General features: G+C 40.6%; 1 protein-coding gene across 1 annotated transcript in view; it reads left to right on the top strand.

Moving 5' to 3' along the window:
• Positions 1 to 18,142, top strand: part of ATP8A2 (ATPase phospholipid transporting 8A2) — a 208,662-nt gene that overhangs the window by 41,492 nt on the left and 149,028 nt on the right. The window contains exons 16-22 of the mRNA XM_035900437.1: positions 3,576 to 3,681; positions 5,023 to 5,105; positions 6,801 to 6,850; positions 9,007 to 9,076; positions 10,833 to 10,917; positions 12,191 to 12,330; positions 15,523 to 15,661. Coding sequence (XP_035756330.1) covers positions 3,576 to 3,681; positions 5,023 to 5,105; positions 6,801 to 6,850; positions 9,007 to 9,076; positions 10,833 to 10,917; positions 12,191 to 12,330; positions 15,523 to 15,661 — 673 coding nt within the window. The remainder of the gene's footprint in view (positions 1 to 3,575; positions 3,682 to 5,022; positions 5,106 to 6,800; positions 6,851 to 9,006; positions 9,077 to 10,832; positions 10,918 to 12,190; positions 12,331 to 15,522; positions 15,662 to 18,142) is intronic.

Below are 18,142 nucleotides of genomic sequence, written 5' to 3'. Positions count from 1 at the left end.
CAGTGTGCCTGTAGTTCTTGGTGGGGGCAGCATGCAAAGTAAGTTCAGCCAGTGGGGTATATTGCTGGTGTAGGTGGCTGTACACCAGGTGTTCCGTGGATCTTTGGAAAACACATAGAGAAAGAGAAGCAATAGGTTTCACCCAGAGCTGTTGGCACATCGAGAAAAATGGGGGGAGGAGGCCCTTGGAATGAGAGCTGCCTGTGGACAGGTGAACAAGAGGCTAAAAGAAGCAAACTGTGTTCCTGCCAAAATAAACAGAGAAGGAAGAAATGGGGTGAGAAGAAACAGAGCTGAGCTTAGTGAATGAGCAGACAAGGAATGCCTCCCAGAGACTGTCAGTAAGAATTTGAGTACTACAATGGCAGAATTTGCTTTAAAAGAGCAAAATAAGTAATAAAGTAGAATCAGTTAACCGGAGGGACTTCTGTCTTATGCTGGGGTTAAACTTGGCATGGTGTAAGGGATGTATCACCACAGAAACTATCAATGAAGTTTTCTGTTCACAGCTCTAAAAGTAGGAATTGGAATGCTCTATCCTGATTCATGCCAGTGCAACAAATATTGTGTCAGTGCTGGAACAATATAGAAAGGAAACAAAGGACAGCTGTGTGGAGGAGCTGACATAAGCTGGGCTGCTGGTGATCTGTTGTTACAGAATTGGAAGATTGCCATCTAATACATTGTGAGCTGTGAAAATACCAGGACACCAACAAATTACATTGCTGGCTTGAAAGCAGAAATATATATGTAGGCAGGATTAAAATCTATGACATTACCGGAGACGGGTCATTTCCAGCTGATCGAACATATGCTATGAAAGCGTGTAAGGGGCTAGATGATACATGTGAAGAAGGACTTCAAAGGTCTGCAGCAATGGATGCTGAAATGAGAATCTGGCAGGCTATGCATTTTGAGATGGAGATAAAACTTTCAGTGCTTTCACTAGAAATAGCAGAGCAGCAGTAACCTTCTGACCAGTAATTTGCTGTGGACTTAACATTTCACACACTACTCTGATTATATTCTATCTATTCATTTTCTTGAATACAGCCTTTGCACTCCAGCATGTGAAAAGCTACAACTGTTGTTATGTTAGTGGCTTGTGACCATACAATTCAGAAGTTTCGGTATGCAAAGATAAAGGTCCTGTGTGAAACGGTTACTAATAAAAATATTCATAACAAAGTAAATGAAGTAAAACAAGAATATAAGTACTGGATCTGCAGTCTTTTTACTACACCTTTTTCTGATATGCTTATTTTTTGTTTATACATGTTAACACAGCATTTGCCAGCTGACATTTTTGGCTTTCATAGGAATTTACTTCCTACTAATTAAACCTTGCTATTGCCAGTGCATCTTTCTCTTGTACAAATACGTAGGCTAGGTGCACCATATTGGGGAAAAAAACCCTAAACCCTCTTGTTCTTGTCCCTGAAATAGGACCTGAGGTAGAAGAAAACTTTTTGTCACATAGCTTCCTTTGCTTTGGGTGAGAAGCATAAACATATCTGAGAGCCAGTTGTGAATGCTGCTGGCCAGCTTGTGAGAAGTTGCATTTGAAGTGCCCCTCTAAGTGGGAGATGGAGGAGTCTTTAATGTCTCAGTAGTTCTGTCATTGAAGGGTTTTGTAAAGTAGCTGTGTGCTGCATTTCAGATACTAGTACTGCATATACTCTTGGAAAAGTACATGTAATAAAAATCTCTTGCATCAGAGGGTTTTTTTTGTGGTGCTTAGGTGCCGACTGGGGTTAAACCAAGATGGTAGTTTTTACTTGAAAAAGTTTCACTTGAACATTGTGGCCTTCTTTCTGTTGTGAAACATTCTGGTGTACACTAGCATAATAAATTGGATAGAAGCATCTTCTAAATGTTTTAAAAAAACCCTGGATTCTGTTTTACTAAAAGTCTTGTAGGATTCTTTTCCATCTGATATGATTCCATATGCTTAGGGGACTGGAGCATCTCTCGTATGAGGAAAGGCTGAGGGAGCTGGGCTTGTTTAGCCTGGAGAAGACTGAGAGGGGATCTCGTAAGGACTTACAAATATCTTAAAGGTGGATGTCGTGAGGATGGAGCCAGACTCTTCTCAGTGGTGCCCAGCAACAGGACAAGGGGCAATGGGCACAAATTGAAGCAGAAGAGCTTCCAGGTGAATGTGAGGAAGAACTTCTTCGCTTTGAGGGTGACAGAGCCCTGGAACAGGCTGCCCGGGGGGGGTTGTGGAGTCTCCTTCTCTGGAGATATTCAAAGCCTGCCTGGATGATGACCTGTGCAACCTGCTCTGGGTGACCCTGCTTGAGCAGAGGGGTTGGACTGGATGATCTCTGGAGGTCCTTTCCAACCCCTGCCATTCTGTGATCTGACACTGGGTTTAATACTATGATAGTGGGGTTTCAGCCTGACCTTGTGCTAACAGCTCTTAGGCTCTTGATTTTGTAGTGGGTCTATTAAGACAGAGTGTATATCTATAGAATATGCGATGCTAATGAAAACTTTGGAAACTAGATGATATTTTCATATGCAAAAATTCTGCGACAGTTTGCGGAGTCAGCTAAGCCTTTCTGTGAAGGTTCATGTCTGACTTAGTCAATGAGCAAACGGTTGCTGTGATGTAAGATTTTGATGCTGCCAACTGTGGATGTTATGGATATAGCAAAGTTGGTGAAGGGGAACGTGTTCACTTCAGCTGTTTCAGCCAAGCGTCTTAAAGATCTTTGTGAAACGTGGCTGAGGTTAGTATGGCAGGTTGTGAGCTGGGCGGGTGAGTGCCATTCCTGACTGCTGTGAGACTGGAAGTGCTGTGCCAGAGGCAGGGCTGGAAAGGAGGGACGAATGGGATGGGGGACTCCATTTCAAGTCGTTATAGTTACAGTTGCCAGAATCTGCTGATCAGACCCTGTGATTTAAGTGGCGTAGCATCTTCATAAAGTTGTAGACCCTGGTGTCTCTTTAAGCACTTTGGGATGGCTAGTGAATGTGCAGCCTGTGAACAATGTTTTGTATTGTGTCTTTTCATGATGCTGACTGTGTATGGACCATTGATCAAATTTCTGCTTGGCTGGGTGATACATTTCTGTGAAAGAGCACATGGTGTTGCCTTCTACTGGCTCATCTGCTGCGGTCAGCTTTGGATGTTCATCTCTAAGTGTGCAGCTGCAATGAGTTTAAATCTGGTGTGGTTACTGTCTATCCATTGCAAGCTGTTGTAGAAGCTACCAAAGTAGTATTTCCTGTTGCTTGATTATCATCATCTTGTGGCAGATACCTTTGCCTATATGAAGTTTGGGGTGCTCCAAAACTAATGCTTTTGGATTTGGGAGGGTGGGGGGATAATCTGGTTTCTCAGCTCTTTGCAGCTTAAGTGAGGTCTTTATTGTTAGTACTCTAGTTCATTAATGCTGGCCCTTTACTCTACTTGATGTTCTGGGATCAAGACTACTATTATAAATAGAGAAAAAGATTTATTTCTTTTTAAACTGTGGTACCTAAGAGGCCTTCTCAGGTTGGTGAACGGCTGCATCTCAGTCTGTATGTGGTACTAAACCTGACTCTCCTAATGTCCTGCCTAGCCCACAGCTGTGCACATACAGGAGTTCCTCACTCTGCTGGCCGTGTGTCATACCGTTGTTCCTGAGAGACAAGGAAATACAATAATCTACCAGGCCTCCTCTCCAGGTTGGTTGTTGCTATCTTTTGGGGGAGGGCAGGAGTGAGGGAGTAGAATTGGATGGATGGGGGTGAAAGGGAAGTCCAAAAATTCCTGAAAAGGTCACTGATTTTTAAAAGATGTTCTCCATGATGCTAGCAGTAGATCTGGCATTTTCTGTCACCAGTGCGTACTGCTTTTGAATGCCTCCTACAAAACTGCCAAATCCATGATGTTTCTGTAGAGTTAGGCTAAGCTTATGATCCCTTCTGTCTCCTGAGACTCTGGCCTCTTTCTGCAGGGGTGAAAAGCAAAAGTAAAACTTTGTGACTTGTCTTCCCTACATAGAGCTGACCTGTGGAAGTACTCCTTCGTTTTTGCATGAATAGTTACTGCTTTGTTTGGCACAAGTGCAAACTGTCTTGATCTAGTAGCTTCCCATGTACTTTATGTAGTTACAAGAGGGCTGGTACATGACACAGTACAACAAAGGGCAGAGTCTTGGCCATGTTTGGGCCTGCCCTTCACCTGTCTCCTCCTCATTTCAGGTAGCACAGTGGTACTGAAAGAGGTAGGCAGGACCAAAATGCAGAGCAGTCGGGCCCTGCTCCCTGTCAAATTTATCTCCATTTCTGAGGATATTTCTAGAATTGTTGTAATGAGGTATTGACTGATAAAGCAGCAGCTTTTCTGCTTGTCTTAATAAAGTGTCTGAAGGGTCAGGTGAGCAAGGCAGCTCTAGTCAGTGTTGATGAGCTGTGAGGAGACCAAAGGAGCTGTAGAGACATTAGGGTTCCATGAGCTGGTCACTAAATTCACTTGTACGGTGGTTGTGCTTAATGCCATTTGCTCCTTAATGTGGCTGTATAACTACATGGTAGAGGAAGAGGTGTTGGCTCTGGTTTCAGCTCGGTTATTTGAGCTCTCAGTGACATCACTCAGTTCAGTTTCCAGAAAACAACACTGTACCTCTGTGGCACCTGAACTTAGTGCCTTTACAGCAGGAAATGGATTAAATGTATGTTGTAGGAGTTCAGAGTAACACAGCTTTGATCTTGCTTTCAGAACAGGTATTTCCACTTTTTCATGTAGAAAAGCATGACTCCTCCACAACATTAGAGTTTAATGCTTCAGTAGTTACAGGAGGTTTTAACAGATTGAGTATGAAATTTGTGTAGCTGATATTACATGGCCTTTGTAGTACTAAAACATGGATGTTCTTGTGGAAGTGTAGGCAGAGCTACTCCAGCAGCCCTACAGATGTGGGGAGAGGGGGCTTCTCTGTTTTGGCACTGCGGCATATTTAAGTATGCGCTTTGCAGGCTGGTTCTACATACCGAAAGAAATTTAAACTTTTCTTGTATTGGCAGATGAAGGGGCATTAGTGAAAGGAGCAAAAAAACTTGGTTATGTCTTCACAGGACGGACTCCACATTCGGTTATCATTGATGCGGTAAGTAGTAGCTGTGCACAGCACAGACTGCCGAGCTCGTGCAGAGCGTAAATGTCTCCCGTGTGGTTCTTGTGAGTTCCTTTTTACAGGGCCTTTAGGACACTACATGCAAAAGGCTTTTGCAGACTGGGAAAAGTTGTCTCATCCTCTGCCCTTCTGTGTGACACGGGCAATAGGAAGTTGCAAGCTTACATGGGAAATGACAGCAGTTGTGCCTGAAGAATATTCCCTTCTCTGGGAAGCACAAATGAGCACACTCACGTCAGAAGGAAGTCCATGTGTCTGGCAGATTTTCTGTTAATGTTTAATGGTTTCTGTACTTCTAAATGGTTGATTTCTTGTATTAAAGTGGAATTTTTCTCCTGAGTTAAGATCTTCTACAGAAGATATATCTGCTTTTAACAAGCTCTCTATGCAAGGGTGTGTAGTTAACAGGTTAGAGTTGACACAGGCAGTCTCAAACTCATGGGGACACATTCTGACTTAAGTTGTAGTCTAAGCTAAAGTGGATTCAGATTTACAGAGGTGCAACTAAGGTGAGAACTTTGTCTCTGGTATGGGTAGTAGGGTGCTTATTAAGAATAATGGATGTATTTTTGTCCTTCCTCTCAGGTGCATTCACTTTCAAGTTTCTTGGTGCACTGCCAGGCTAAGCACATAAAACATACATCTTTCTAGGGCTTGTCACATACTTTCTACAACTGCTCAGAAAACTGCTGCTTATTTTAAGGGGAAGGGCTTACGATGAGCGGTTTAATTGAGAGCTGTCTAGGCTCTTCTCTCCTCTGCAGGAAAACCCAGGCCCACCTGACCTAGTTATGTACTTCTCATGCATGCCAAGCTGGGAGCATGGTCAGTCTACAGCCAGCAATAAAAGCTGTCACTCCCAGAGGTTCCTGTCTCTCTTCATTGCCCACATCTGTGGCAGTACATGTAATGTGGGCTGGAGATGGCTTTTGGCCTTGGGGCTATTGCTGAATTGATGTGTACCTCATAGGACATAACTCTGTATTGCAATTATATTTTTGTTACAGCCCCTTTCTTTAGCCATGTGCTGCAAATACTATTGGAGTTCTGAGACTCCAGTAACTCCACTGGTCCTATTATCTGTTATACTACAGGAATGGCAAAGACAAGGCATTTCTAAATCCTTTTCTCTCCTCAGGTTGCTCATGCTCAATCCCAGCAAACAGTTGTTGGTGATAACAGGAATTACTCCTCTGTTAACCATTTTTTTGCCACAAAAAATACCTTCTAATATGCTTGTAGATTCAAGTAAAAGAAATACTAAGGCAATTCAAACAAAGGTTATTGTAATACCAAATCTGGATGGTGGGTTTATTTAACCTGGAATAATGCTCACTGTCTGTAATGTGTCTCTTAGTTGATAGCTATCAAGAAGTAAGTGTACAGCTTAACTTTCAGAGCATGCTTACCTGTCTAGAGTAGGATCTTAGTTCCTTGAAATGGTGTAAAAACAGTAAATAGAGGATGCTACAGTATTAGACATTCAAATAACATTAGAATGCCTTCATTAAATAGGGCTCTACATCACTTTTACCAGGAGAGGGAGCTATCACCACACTTTATTTACACGGGGTTGTGTAAACAAAGGGGTTTAACCAACTTGCATGTTTACAAATGTAAGAATATGCTGCAAATTATACTTAAAATAGTACATGCTTTCTTTTGTAGCTGGGAAAAGAAAAAACCTTTGAAATTCTCAATGTGTTGGAGTTCTCCAGGTAAGTTTTCCTCCAATATATTAAATGCAGGGTAACAAGAAAATAATTTTTGTAAATATATTATTAAGAATAGAAAGATTCAGCTGATGCAGTAGGAAAGCTGAACTTCCTTAATTTTGTCCTGCCCCTTCATCTTCTTTTTTCCAGTGTATACAGAGCTTCTTACAAACTGGTGGCTGTTGGCATGTGAGCGTGTGGCCCTCTCCTGCCACTCCAGCTCTGTTGGCTTATTGAAAAGTTGGTGCCCTGAAAGTGTCATTCTCTGCCTCATTGATCTCCTGATGTGTCACTTGTTTACTTTAAGAACATGCTTTGAGATTGAGATTGTGCTTATATAGTGCTTCTGTAAATTCCACTTACTCAAAAAAAGTAATTTACAACTGGAGGGCTTTTTGGTGCCCCTTTCTAAGAACCACTCCAGCTATGAAAAACTAAACCTTGCAAGCACTCCTAACTTGTCAGGCTAGTTAGGGTGGGTGCTGCTTGGGTAGCAAGAAGCTTTGTGTGATGAATCAGGCCCCTGATCACTGGTGACGATAAAAGGTGCTTTCTCTTTGTCGATTGATAAAGTTTTGTCAGTTTGGGTGGTGCTAGTCAGCAGGCTTTTCTGCTGTCTTACTGTGGCTTGAAGCCTTGAAATCTCGTTCTTTGCTGTCTTTGAGTTGGCTGCTTCTGTTTTAAAGGAGTATATAAAAGTGAAGTCAGGGAAGATATGGGTAGGCAGCTTTTCTTGTCTCCTGTCTTGCTTTGAAGATTACTCTTGACTACTTTCCCCTTTTCATTCAGAACGTAGCTACTTAGGCTACTTGTGGGAATATGTAAAAAGGTACTACAAAAGTCTTTTAGGGTTTCTGACAAGTTGACCAGTACCCCAGTGCCTGTAGACAGGATCAGCTGTAGCCTGAACGCAGCAGAAAAGCTGTCTTAGCTCTTCCCTGGGTGCAGCAACTTCCCACTTGACCAGTAAGGGAGTTCCTGTAATTAGATTTTAAAAAGCTCAAGGAAGTTTCCCAGTGTCATTAGTTTGCTACAGAAATTCTGAGTACAGCTAACTGCTGTCCTTCCAGACTTTAGAAAGGCTCAGAAAGGATTGTTTTGTCTGATTATACATGCCAAGAGCTTACTTTCTTGCACATGGCTCTTGAACCCTGAAAAGGGGTTAAATGTCCCAGAGGAACTTCAGAGGAGGAAGAGGAAGATTGCTCTATGCTCTGATCTGTTTGTACATATTTGCAAGAAGGGAATGAGGATGCTTCAGAGTTCTCCTTTTGCTAAGGAAGAGAATTCTAGATACAGATAACTTCTGTTGAATATGAAACCACCTGTTCTTAGGGTTCTCTTGAGAGTTAGTTGATTTGCTTGCCTCTGCTTCTTACAAGCTACATTTTTTTCCAGTGGCTCTTTTAAAGGAGAGATAAGTGAAATGCTAGAATTGATCTTAAAAAAAAAAAAAAAAAAAAAAAAAAAAAAAAAAAAAAAAAAATCCTTGCCTACTTTCTTTTGTTAAATATCTGTGTACAGTATGCTATTCTTTACCTTTATTTTAAAAATGTCCCAAACTTGACTGTCTTGATATGCAGCCCTGCTCAGAGGGTCTGACTTTGTTCTATGTAATCCTGACTACACAGGTCTGATTAGACCTATCTGAAGAACCGTTAGGGAGGTTAAGAGCTGGTCTATAGCATGATTCCTTTTTATGACATTTCTGTGTTCTTTTGAGTTGGGAAGTTAAATAATTGCCCCATCAGTGGGTGTTTATTTCAAGGTCTATTATGCCTATAGTAAATATGCATTCAGCCTTAACGATTCAGTTTCTAGCCTGAGTCCCCAAAACCATTTTGCCTGAGGAATAACAAAAAGTTGAGAATAAATGTGACTCCCCTTCTTTAAAGAGGATTTCTGTGCCATCTTGCTCCCATTTGGGTGCAAGTCTGTGTTCTGGTTGAGTGCTCACCAGGGGAGCCACAGGGCAGAAGCTGGAAATGGACATTTTAGTATTTCTCCTTGCTGTCAAGGATTGTGGGGCCTTAAGTTACTGCTGTTACATCTCGCCTGATCGGAGATGCACTAAGCACATCTGAGAAAATTCACTGACTAGAACAGGACTGACTTGTCATCACTATGACTAATGAAAGCAAATATTTTTCTTTCAATAGCAACAGGAAGAGAATGTCAGTGATTGTTCGAACTCCAGCAGGACAGCTACGTCTCTACTGCAAAGGGGCTGTAAGTAATTAGGTTCCCTAATGGAGAACTAACACTACCAGTTATTGTTTCAACAGCTGTGGCTGATGCTGGCATTTCATGTCTCATACATAATACCTGTTGGCTTTCTGTTTAGGGCCAAGTGATTTAGGAGATCTGTCATTCCTCCTCTGACTCTTGCAGGCAGGAAGATTGCTAGGTTTTCTACTACCCAGTTGAAATCCTGAAACTGATGGGAGCAGTACCTTTTACTTATGCAAAGGCAGGGCTTCACTCAGCTGTGCAGCAGCAGTTCAGGAGCTAGACTAAATGCTATTGTCTGAATCTGTAGTACTAAAATTTGTTCTCAAGTGCTTGGCTCTTGATCTGTCTGTTGCATCTCTGCACCCGCTGTCATTTGTCATCATGACTTGTACCATGTTGTGCTTCTCTCTTTGCTGACAAGAGCAATAACTTATCAAAGTACAAAGACTGCAAAACTAGCATTGGCCACAGCCAGAGAGTGCTTCTAATTTCAATGGGAAACCATGCAGGTGGCTTTTTGCAACAGGGAAGACTATTTCTGACTTCTGTAATGATGTGATTTAGTTGAATTTGTCAACATATTGGTCTGGGTGCACTGCTCTATTGCTTCAGTTTAACTCCCATGTGTGTGATAAAGATGTGCTGGCTTCATGCTGGTGTGGTGGGAATGAATTAAGTCCACTGTCATCGTGTGGTATTTCAAAGCTGTATGCCTAGTAGGATGGCACAGAACTGCAACTGCTTGTTGCTCCTACCATGCCTGTTTTTGTTGCTTGGAGCGTGGCACTGGAGGGGATGGAGAACAGGAGAGTCTGTAGTAAAAAATTTCATGCCATCATCCGTGCAAGCAGACTCAGATATCTAACAGAGCAAAAGGGTTGTAGTAATTAGTGTAATCCGGTGTTTTATCTTGTACATTCTGCTGCGTGCATCACTCATCTAACTGTAAGTTAACTGCCTATTCTATGTGAACTCATCCACATTCTGATAGTCATCTCCATCCTGTCACATCCATCATAAGTGACTTGTTTTGTATACCTTTCTCTATCACTAATAGATGTAGGCGTGTTTACTTGGCTTAAGATTACATATTTGACCAAAAGCAGGGTTTGCATATGTGATATGTATGTAGGAACTTGTTCTGGTAGTAGCAGAATAAAATCCAGAGACTCTAGATATATAGGTGGTGGTGCTACGTTTTGATTTTAGCAGTTGTCTGTGCCTTTTCAGTTGCCCTTTGATTTAGTGATGAAGAGAGTTGCTGCAGGAGGAAGGTTATTTCTGAGAGAATTTTGTGATAGAACTTGTTCAGTGTTTCTGCTTTGTTTTTTAAAATCAATGGGAATCTCCTCTAGAAAGGATTGCAAGAAGCTCTTCTGTATAGGACTACAATGTATACTGAATAAGACTAAACACTTATATTCTCTGAAAGTCAGTATCGCTGTTAAATAATTCAGATTGGAGTGTTCTGTACTGCCCAGTAATGGGGACTCCTACAAAGAAAGAGGGGAAGAGGGCGGAGTGTGCTTCTGTCCCCATTATTTAAAGCAGATGCAGTATCTCTGCCATTGGGCACAATCCAGATTCCTTACCCAAACCAGAGTCTCTAAAACCCAAATGCATTATTTGTAAATGTAATCTTGGGGTTTGATATTAGCAAGTCCACTCAGGTTATGTCACTTAAGCTTGTAAATAAGCAAATGGGAACTTCATATGTAGACTTACTCTGTTGTAATGAATTTGGTTTTAATAGGATAATGTAATTTTTGAGAGGCTTTCAAAAGATTCCCAGTATATGGAGCAAACACTGTGCCATCTTGAATACTTCGCAACAGAAGGTAAGAGAAACAGCATGTCATGAGAATTCAAATTACTTGCAGCATGTTCTGCATTCTCTAAGCTTTGCAGTGCAAAATAAGATGGTTAAGAAGATAAATTAAGAAGTGGTGTGTAATCAGCAAATTAACAACTCTAGGATAACTTTAAGCTTAAGGCAGTTTGTGCCCTGCTTCTGTGCACTTTCAGTAGGGAAGTGGAATTCGGAAGGAAAAGATGGGGTTTTGTGTGGCCATGGTGAAGGCAAAGGGCATGAGTTCTATTGCCCAGACCACCCCAATTACGTTGGAGTTACAGGTGGTTTTGCTAGTGTAAAAGTCAAATGACAAAGTCCATGGCTTTGTGAAGCAGAATGATAATCTGAACATGCTGAGAAGCCTGGAACACCAAAACATCAAAGATTATCTGAAATGGTATCTAAGGCCTTCATGACTGATGTAACACCTCCATTCACAGTTAAGTACTCGGCTTTGTTCCCTTTTCTGCAGTAGCAGAAAATATTTGCATTGTAGTAAAACCATGAACCAGTGGTTTTCTTCCTAAATTTGAAAACGCTATTTATTTAGCTTTTTTTTAAAATAAGTTCAGACTCCCACATTCTCAGTAACTAAACTTTTGTATTTTATGGCACAGACTCCTTTCTGCTTGACTCATGCCAGAAAAAAAAAAAATCATTACTTCTGTATGTTAAGTTTGTCAGTGGTCTAATAAAATGTTTTTCATACTTCATCAACACTATTCTGTACTATTTTGTGCAGGTGTAACTCCCATTATTGTAAGTTACTGTGCATACACCAAAGGAGAGAACAGTCTTTCTAAAAGGAAATGTGGGCTGTGCAGTATGTTTGACTAAGTAATATCTCCAGTCACAATATGTAGCCAGTTCTTTGTTTCATTTGATCTTTTTAACAATACATAAAAGCCAAGCTTGCTTTCATAATGAAACTAAAAAGATTAAAAGATTAAAGATGACCATTTTGTTGTTCCAGTACGGCTAGATTGCAATACTGAAAATCAGGGAGAAGTTTATGCCCATTAGGCTCTATTGATTTGTACCAAGATTAGTTAACCTAAGTGAGCCAGGCTCTTGTTTTACATTTGTGAAAACCCAAATGCTCTAAAAATGTACAGGGAGATTCTTCTGGAATCCAGAGTTTAAGTGTGCATTAAAAGTTCAAATGAAAGGGTTAGGGTTTAACATTCATTAGGGCATTACTGATTTGCTGATACTTGGTGTAATTTTACTGTGTGTAATGGCTGTCTTCTCTTCTGTAGGTCTGAGGACTTTGTGCATTGCTTATGCAGACCTGTCAGAAAACTCTTACAGAGAGTGGTTGAATGTCTACAACGAAAGCAGTACAGTTCTGAAAGACAGAACTCAGAAGCTGGAGGAATGCTATGAGATCATTGAAAAGGTAAGACATGTACTTTTTTGATGACCAGATAAAGATTCCCTTACATGTGTCTTTTCCCATGGAATTTGGGCTTTATACAATAAAAAAATCTGTTAATTTCATTCATGAGAAACTGAAAAGGTGTTCTTAATCGGCAACCTGTTCAGTCCATAGACCTCTCAAGTTTTAGTTTGTAAATCTGAGACTAACTCCGTATAAAGGGTCATTGCTACTTATAAACTCTTTTCTCACATTCTTTTTATCTTGCTGCCTTGTGTAAGGTTGATGTAGCTTGATAAGGTATGTAATTATTGTGTTGCACCAAATTCCCATCTATGAAGAAAAATTTGTTCCTTTTCATACAGCAGTCACAGTTCAGGTTTTCTGAAGGTGATTATAGACACTGTAGACGAAAGTGCTCACCAAGGGCTGTACTTGCATGGACTTGCAAAAAGATGAAAAGTTGCTCTCCATATGAATTTTAGAATTCATAATTCTGGAAGGGGAAAGTAGGTATTATGAAATGTTAAACTGTCAACACTAGGGGCCAGTGTTTCTCTGATACTTGTTGGTCTTACTGCTTTCTGAAGTGCTGGTAGTCCCACTCCTTGCCTACCCTATTAATGCTCTTTCCCCTCGCTCCAGTTATTTCACACTCATTTTATTTAGTGGTTTCTTTAAAATGCTCTTTGAACTTCAATTGCTTTAATATTAACAGTGCAACTTAAGTTCTGGAGCACTGTTGGTTATTTAGGTTAGTGGGGACAGAAGAGGGAAGGAAGTTGAGAACTAGGATGGGAGCTAACTTTCGTAGGGTAACAGAAAAACTCCAAGAACTCTTTAAGTAAAAGCTGAAGATTGGGTCTTGCTTTTCAAACTAGCACCTAAAGCAGTCTTTTGTGTTGGCCCGTCAGTAGCAGTGAGCTTAACTAATCCTTGGTTCTGTAGGTTTGCATGGCTCCTTTCAGCTGTCTGCTTCCTGCACTGTGCTCTTGTGCTCTTCTGTTTTCACTGAGGTGAAAAATGAACATGCATTGATTCTCTTCAAAAATGTGTTGTCAAACCTTAGGTCGTTTTTGGCCGCCTACCTTGTGCCTCTTTTCACAATTTAATATCTTGAAAAAAAAGGACCCGTGAGTGGGTTGTAGAGTTGGAGTTTTGGACTTAGTGCTATATCGGTAGGAAATATCTACTGTATTCCTTTCCTCTTAATGTTTGCTTGCTGGTCATACCAAGGAGCAGGGAATTGCACTTGAAACTTAATTTTTATTTTTTTTTTCTTAGAGCTGGTATTTCCCAGGTTAAATGATCTAGTCTGTGGGCACTTCTTTCTAGATAATAAACTGGCTTGTGGCTGTAACATAAAATATAATGTATTTTAACAGGCCGATTTTCATCTAAGGGCTCAAATGAGTGGGAGAGCTACTTTGTCAGTCTGAGTATTGAGGTTACTGGATCCTAGTACAGGTGCAATGTGGAGACAACCTTGAACTGGCTTCTGTCCTGACCTATACTCTGGGCTGAGGGGGCTTCAGCAGGCGCAGTAGTAACTCCCCTGCTTGGGTAGCTCAGCCATGCTGACCCTTGTGCTATCATGTTTAATTTGCTTAACAAAGGATTTTGGGAATAGAAGACAATCTACAGTTGTGCACTTGGATTGCTCTTGTAACCTTTAAGTGTTGGTAGCATCAGTAGGGCTAGTGTTTCACCAGGAGGCTGTAGGCTACTGAAGCAAATGACTTATGGGAGTTGATTCTACTGCCTTTACCAGCTGAGTATCTTGTAACAGAACTTAAGCTTTGTCAAGACCTGTAACTAATGCCAGCCCACATACCTGTATGAATAACAACTTCCTCTTCTGTTCTTCATGCATGCATAGATGTGTACAAGCGGGAGTCCTCTTCATAGAATCATAGAAAGGTTTGGATTGGAAGGGACCTTTAAAGAAAAACCCCCCTACCCTGAACAGGCACATCTTGCACTAGTTCAGGTTGCTCAAAGCCCTGTTCAACCTGGCCTTGAACAGTTCCAGTGATGGGGCATCCACAGTTTCTCTGGGTGACCTGTTCTAGTGTCTCACCACCCTCACTTTAAAGAATTCCTTCTTTATGTCCAGTCTAAACCTACCCTCTTCAGTTTAAAACCATCACCCCTTGCCCTGCCACTGCAGGCCTTGATAAACAGTCTTTCTCCATCTTTCTTATAACCCCCCTCTTATATGTAGAAGAGCCACAATAAGGTCCCCCTGGAGCTTTGTCTTCTCCAGGCTGAACACCACCAACTTTCCTAACTACTTCTGTTCATTTCATCTGTTTCACTTGTTTTGAATAATTATAGTCCTTACAAAGAATGGAAGATACTACTTTTTCTGTGCAATTCCTGAAATGATACAGTGAAACTAAACTCAGTTTGTATCAATTCTTTTAAAGTTGAATATTCTTACATGTTATGTAAGGAATCATTAAAATGCTTTAAAGTTAAAATCTGCTGAATAGACTGTGCCTTTTGACAAGGTTTGTCTTGGGTATTTTTGTCTGCCTGATGTTTTTTTTTTTGCCTGTAACATGGCCAAATCTCTTCAAGCAATTGCTTTCAAATTGCATGAGACTATGGGTAACTCTTGTAGTATTAAGCTTGTTGTATAATTCGTTTTTCTGGCAGACATCTGTATGTAGACTAGAGATACTTGGATTGATTAATGTTCATACCACTTGTATTACATAAATGTAGTGATTGTATCCATAAATAGTTGCAATAATTTTTGCTTTGAGTGATTGTATCCAGTCTGTATGTACATTTTATGGGAGGGAAATTAGTTTAAATGATGTGATGTCAGGTGACTTATGTTTTGTTGAGCTTAAGAAATATATATACTGTGACCACTTGTCATGTTGCTATGGTGACTAGTGAATGCTCCAGTGTGTATGTTCATCCATAGGCTAGCTCTGGAGTTGTATAACTTCAATTAATTGCTCTTGAAACATTGCCATCTTTCTGATCAGAAACACTTGGTTCTATTCTGTAACTCTTGAAATGAGACTTGCATGCAGAGGAAGTAGAATAGCCACACCAGAAACTTACTGTGGTGTATATTGCTTGTTAAAATGCTGTATTAGTGATGAGGCACAACATGCTGTCTTTAATTCCTGCTTGACTGTGTTCCAAATAGAGGTTTATCTTAAGAAAACAATCCCTCAAATTCTTCTTTTCCAGGATTTACTGCTGCTTGGAGCTACAGCCATTGAAGACCGCCTGCAAGCAGGTGTTCCAGAAACAATAGCAACGCTAATGAAGGCAGAAATTAAGATATGGATTCTGACAGGGGACAAACAGGAAACAGCTCTCAATATAGGTATCCATCTTTCTGGTTACTCTGAATTTGTCTGATACGTGGCAGGTTCCTTACTAGGTCTGCTGTGTGGGATTTTAAACAAAAACAGGCCTGCTTTTTATAGAATGGTTCCTTGGTAGCAGACAGGCGTGTGGTAGCCTTCACTTTGGAGAAGGGGGGCCAGGGTTTGGAGTCAAGTCTTTGCTCTGAGTGTCAGGCTATATTCAGGGTTTTTTTTTAAGGCAAAAGGGACACTTCTGCTCTTGGTCAAGCGTAACTTGTGTGTGGAGTGAATATAGGTAACTGTTCTGATGGAAGCTGGAGAGCTCAACCAGACTGTAATGTTTCAGTTACACTGAAACTGTTTTATGGCTTTTTTCTTGTCTTACTGGCTGCCTTTTCTAGTCTTCAGTGGAGTTTGGGATATGATGGGAAATATGGTAATACAAAATGTATAGCTTAAACCTCCTTTCAAACCTTGTCTGTGAAAGTAGGTGGATGCTGGAATAACTGCTCCTGCTGTCACCTTATGGCACATCTCTTAGTCAAGTATGTCATGGTTGTTAGTGGAAGTGTGTTGCTGCTATTGAGTGTACGGGTAAAGTTTAATATGAGTTGTTTTATCAAGACACAATATGGATATCCTTGTCTCAAACTTGTTGATGCATCTTAACTTACAAACTACGTTCTTTGTAGTGCAAAAATAAAAATCTTGCAATGATGCAAACAAAAAGTACCAATGAAAGTATTTATCAGACTGTTGTGCTTGGGTCTTGATGTAATAGAATGATAACCTACTTAAGCCATAGGTGTTCATTTGACTTTTTTTTTTTTTGCAACATAAAACGAGAGTTTTTAGCCCTGTAAGTTTAGGTTCATTATTAGAAGTAGCCCTTAAACATTAGGTTCCTTTTAGGTCATAGAAGTATCTGATAAAATCAGTCTATATACCCAGCTTTACTTGTAATTTGTCAAATACAAAGATTTTGGTGTAAGTCTGGGCTGAACTGGAGGTGCACATTGTAATTTCAGTCCCATAGCAACTAGATGTTGTGCTCTGTAGCACTTCCGCTATTGTGCTAGTCTTGAATTGAGTATGCCACATGAGTAGGCATAGTAAGTACTCAAAACTCAAATCCTTCAGCCTTTTTCTCACTGTGGATGGTTGCAAGGTGGGCAGCCTGGGTAGCAATACCTTGTGCTTTCACGGAATGCTGCCATGCTTGAAATGCTGATTTGTGAGCTACGCCTATGCTACCATCGTGCCATAGCCCTTCACGCATTGCTAGGAGCCTCCTAGGAGAGGGGCTAACCAGATTGTAACTGAGTAGCAAACACTTAATAAAGGAACAGATCCTGATATAAGTACCCTCGCCCCATAACATCGCATATCTCCCAAACATAGCATGCTTGTGATGATTTTTCTCCCTGCAATGGGTAAATCTGCCCACAGATGGAAAGAGGCAGAGTGGCATTCTGGTCCGACATCTCGCAGAACTGAGTGGCACTTTCACATTGTTTCTTAGGTCTAGAACACTCTGCTTATCCTCACTGTCTGTAGCGTGCCTTTGTAAAGTGCCACCCATGATTACATTCAGATTTGCAGATGAGTCTGTTTAGATGTACAAGTGTAGGTTAAGGGGATCCTTAACAACACACCTTGCCTTCTGTTGAAGCAGCTATTTCTTTAGCCTTGTCAAGCTCATGTTGACCTCAAGATTCTCTAACTACATGAACAATGTGACTGATGAAGCTTTTCATATGTAGAACTGCATGTAGGTGTATTTCAGGCTCCTCCTGGCAGAACTGTGATGCTCTTTAACTAAACTTATATTACCTTTAGCAAAACTTTGGGCATTTGCTATTTTTGTCTGCTTTTGAAATTTTTTCTACTTCAGCTGGTTTAGTGGAATTTCAGAATGCAGTCTGCTTGATTGACTAGAGCTTTTGTTTACTTACTAAAATGGAATCAGGTTTCATGTATCTTTGTATGTCAAAGTTGGTACCAAGAGATGAAATAAGTTGCTGAACTGATACAGTTGTAGTAGAAATAAGGTGGATGGCTTAAGCGGACAGCTGATTTAAATACTAGTTATCTGGTTTAATCACTACCTGCAGAGTTTGCTTTCTTTAAAAGAGGTAGTCAACTTCAGAGGGGGGAAGCATCATCTTTGAACAAATTAAAAAAAAAAAAGTAACTACAGATTTCGGCATAAATATCCAACCTGTTTCAGATATATTAACTAACAGCAGCTAGCTTGCATACGAGTACATGAGCTTTACAGTGATTCTGAAGGCTGTGAAGGAGAATAACTTCCAGCTTGTCTCTAAAACTGTTTTTTTAGCAACTTAAAAAGAACAAGTATCTCCCTTAAAACTTCTAAATTATCACTTTGATTAGTATATGATTTGGTAGTAAAACTCAAACTTAATTGGCTTCGTGTTCAAGTTGGCTTGAAAGTAAAAACATGTACTTCCAGTTTTTGTGTGTAACCCATTAAA

Source organism: Egretta garzetta, unplaced genomic scaffold, assembly GCF_000687185.1.
Source record: "Egretta garzetta isolate BGI_Z169 unplaced genomic scaffold, ASM68718v1 scaffold98, whole genome shotgun sequence".
Classification (NCBI taxonomy): domain Eukaryota; kingdom Metazoa; phylum Chordata; class Aves; order Pelecaniformes; family Ardeidae; genus Egretta; species Egretta garzetta.
The sequence above is the reverse complement of the archived record's forward strand: the minus strand, read 5'-3'. Positions and strand labels throughout refer to the sequence as shown.